General features: G+C 28.5%; 1 protein-coding gene across 2 annotated transcripts; it reads right to left on the bottom strand.

Annotated features, from left to right (window-relative positions):
• Nucleotides 1-686: 686 nt before the first annotated feature.
• LOC145937226 (uncharacterized) lies at nucleotides 687-2,087 on the bottom strand. 2 transcript variants are annotated; one of them, XM_083040162.1, is made up of 2 exons: nucleotides 1,016-2,087; nucleotides 687-913 (listed from the first exon to the last, which is right to left on the bottom strand). In XM_083040162.1, the coding sequence occupies exons 1-2, from the start codon at nucleotides 2,085-2,087 to the stop codon at nucleotides 687-689; spliced, it is 1,299 nt and encodes a 432-aa protein (XP_082896288.1). The 2 variants fall into 2 exon arrangements, with proteins under 2 accessions (XP_082896288.1, XP_082896289.1); XM_083040163.1 differs by having other exon boundaries at nucleotides 723-858.
• Nucleotides 2,088-3,528: the final 1,441 nt, after the last annotated feature.

The raw sequence follows: 3,528 nt of genomic DNA, 5'->3' as shown, positions 1-3,528 counted from the left end.
TTGAAGAGTACTTTAAAGTTATATGAACAAAATTTTTTTATTTTTATTTTTTTTTAAATACCCCCACCACTTAATTTTTTTTTTCAAAATTTAAAAAATTTTTTACCTAATTTAAAGCTTATTTTTTTCCAAATTCAACCATATGTAATAAAGTTATGTTACGAAATATCATTTTCGAAAATTAATTATAAACGCTCCCGTATATACGCTCATCCGTGCTATGTGCGTAAGTAATTACTGTCGAACAATAAGATATATAAAAAATGTTTATGTATAATTTTTATTTATGTTTTCTATGTATTTATAACTGCGTATTGTGTATATTTAGATTTAAAAAAATATATATTTGCATTTTATATTATTCACTCATTATATACATTACAATAATGATATTCGACAAAAAAATGTTTCAAGCATAATGACTTCTTGCACCAAGAACATTTTACTACAGTTATATTATTGCAACCTTCGATTTCACATTTTGTTGACGTTTCGTCTAAACTAAAGTGTACTGGATTTTCAAATTCGTCTGGTCTTTCATTCGTATAACCACTTTTAAACCACGAATATTTAAATAAGTTTTGATATCGTGGGGATGACAATTGATTATGTATCAAAGATTGCAATTTTATTATATTATTTCGTTCATGTAAATTTATATTACTTTCCAACAGTAAAATCGTATCTCAAAATCTTTTAGCAAAATTTTTCCAAATTCTGAATCCATAAACATCTAATGGTTGTATTTTCCCTGTAGTTCCTTTCGGTATTATCATAGTAGTAATATGTGTTCCTGGAGGTGTTAAATCCGAAATAGTATTGGGGCAATGTCCAGTCCATGAATCAATAAGAAGAACGCTATTAGGACCAATGTTTGCAAAATAAGCTTCTTCTAACCACATTTTAAAATGATCTGTATAAAATATAAATGTTAATTTAATAGTTTTTTATGACTCTTATTAAATTGTTAAATGAAATAAGTTTGTTAAAGAAAATAATTATAAAAGGAAAATACCTGATGTCATTTTACCAGATTTCGATGCTTTTACAATAACATTTTCTGGTTTAAATAAATTTTCTTCTACTCTTGGTCCAAATTTACCATTAGCTTCTTTTAATACAATAAATAAAGGTTTCAACAAATTGCCATTACAGGATATTATTGGTTGTATCGTATATGAATGGGTTGTTGATGATATGGATTGCACGACACGTTCTACTTCTTTTTCTCCCTGGTTAGACAATGATCTTCCAGAATGAATTTCCAATTGGGAACCACTTTGATCTGAATTGTAAATATTTTCAGACCCAAACTGTTCAATAAGAGGTTTTACTATTTCCAGAAAATCATCAGCTGATTTTTGCAAATCAACAGAATCTTCTAATGTTCTTCTAGTGACAAACTTCGTAACTTTTCTTGAAACAATTCGGTGAGACTTCTTGAATCTTGCTATCCAACTGTGAGATGCTTTAAATATAGGATTTAAATTTCCTATTTCTTCTTGAACTTGTAAAGCCCATCTTTTTAGATCAGTATCATGAACTATGAATCCTGATTCAACAGCTGCAGTAAATTTATCATGTGTAAATTTGGAGATGTAAGATAATTTTTCTATACGACTTCCACCTGATTGTATTTGTTCTTCCCATCGCCTTAACTGACGTTCAGATGAAACTCTTCTAAATTTACTTTGTACTACTTTTAGAGGACGATTCCTTTTTTTGTCATTACTGTTTTCATCAGTGTCCCGATGTCGCCAATACTCAACAGCTCGTCTTTTATAAGAACTATCAAAATTTGTATCATCATTTGAACAATGAGGATGAGAATTTAAATTATCTTCATTCCATGCTTCTTCGTCATCTTCAATTATTTCAAAACTATGTAATTTATAAGGTTCTTCATAATCGAGATATATTTCTTCCGTTACTTCCACCCCATTATAATGAAAAACGCTATCCAGCAATATCTTTTTTATGTTTTCCTTTAATTCCACTTCTGCTTCAGTTACTGGCGTTTCTGTTAGATATATTGAATTTATTGACATCAATAAAAGTCTAACAACGTTAAGCGGATTGATAATCATATTCAAAGATAACTAAAATGTGATTCTTAAAATCGGCCACAGAGCCAAGCCCGAAAATTAATTTCTAATTTTTCGGCACGGTATCTCGAATTGAGATTACAACGTTCCATCAAATTAATAATCCTCGACTTATTACAACGGGAAAATAGGCGAGAAAAATATAGGTCCGAAAAGTCGCTGAAGCGGGAATTGAACCCGCGTCTTTCGCTTGCCGGGCGACTTACCACTAAGCTATTCAGACCCTTTCGATCCTATATTTTTCATTTGCCTTCTAATGGATGTTAGTAATATTCAAAGATGTTAAATTTTGCTTTTTATTGCAATAGAAAAACAGTTTATACAGATATTATTACAACGAAAAGACTACATTGACTGTGAGAATTATGCTGCTACATGAACAATTTATATTAACTTATCAGAAACACGTAATCACATAATCTTATGATTCATTTAACGTAAGATATAAAATTTGTTTATGCCAAATATTGCGACATCTATTTATTTGCAAAGATTTAATTGTAAAAATTATAACTTATCTGGAACACGTACACATAATCTTATCTCATGATTCATTTAACGTAAGATATAAAATTTGTTTATGCCAAATATTGCGACATCTATTTATTTGCAAAGATTTAATTGTAAAAATTATAACTTATCTGGAACACGTACACATAATCTTATCTTGTGATTCATTTAACGTAAGATATAAAATTTGTTTATGCCAAATATTGCGACATCTATTTATTTGCAAAGATTCAATTGTAAAATAATTTTATTATAGAATAAAATTGTTTTTAATTTTTATAGAAGAAATTAAATACTAAAGAAATAATAAAAGAATTGGGGGTATATTTAAAATAATTCTTATTAATTATATTTAAAAATGTTTTTAAAAATTTAAATATACACAATACGCAGTTATAAATACATAGAAAACATAAATAAAAATTATACATAAACATTTTTTATATATCTTATTGTTCGACGGTAATTACTTACGCACATAGCACGGATGAGTGTATATACGGGAGCGTTTATAATTAATTTTCGAAAATGATATTTCGTAACATAACTTTATTACACATGGTTGAATTTGGAAAAAATAAGCTTTAAATTAGGTAAAAATTTTTTTTTAATTTAAAAAAAAAAATTAAGTGGTGGGGGTATTTAAAAAAAAATAAAAAAATTTTGTTCATATAACTTTAAAGTACTCTTCAAGCCATTAAAATTTGTTGTACGTCTTTTTTTTCTACCTCTTATAGTTTACCAGATATTCGATCTGTTTCGTACCGTTAGAATAATAATACTAGGGGATTTCGGCTCGACTTATCGCAAGATAAGTCCAGACCGATTCCTGACTTGCGTGAGCGATTAGCGATGTCGCTACCTGACAGGTAGCAGAAAAGATATGCCGAAAGCTAGCGAGAAGGGGTGTAGG

The sequence above is a fragment of the Prenolepis imparis genome, unplaced genomic scaffold (genome assembly GCF_030444845.1).
Source record: "Prenolepis imparis isolate NDT839.2.m4 unplaced genomic scaffold, iyPreImpa1.0 SCAF_6, whole genome shotgun sequence".
Lineage (NCBI taxonomy): Eukaryota > Metazoa > Arthropoda > Insecta > Hymenoptera > Formicidae > Prenolepis > Prenolepis imparis.
This window is presented reverse-complemented; position numbering and strand designations above follow the sequence as displayed.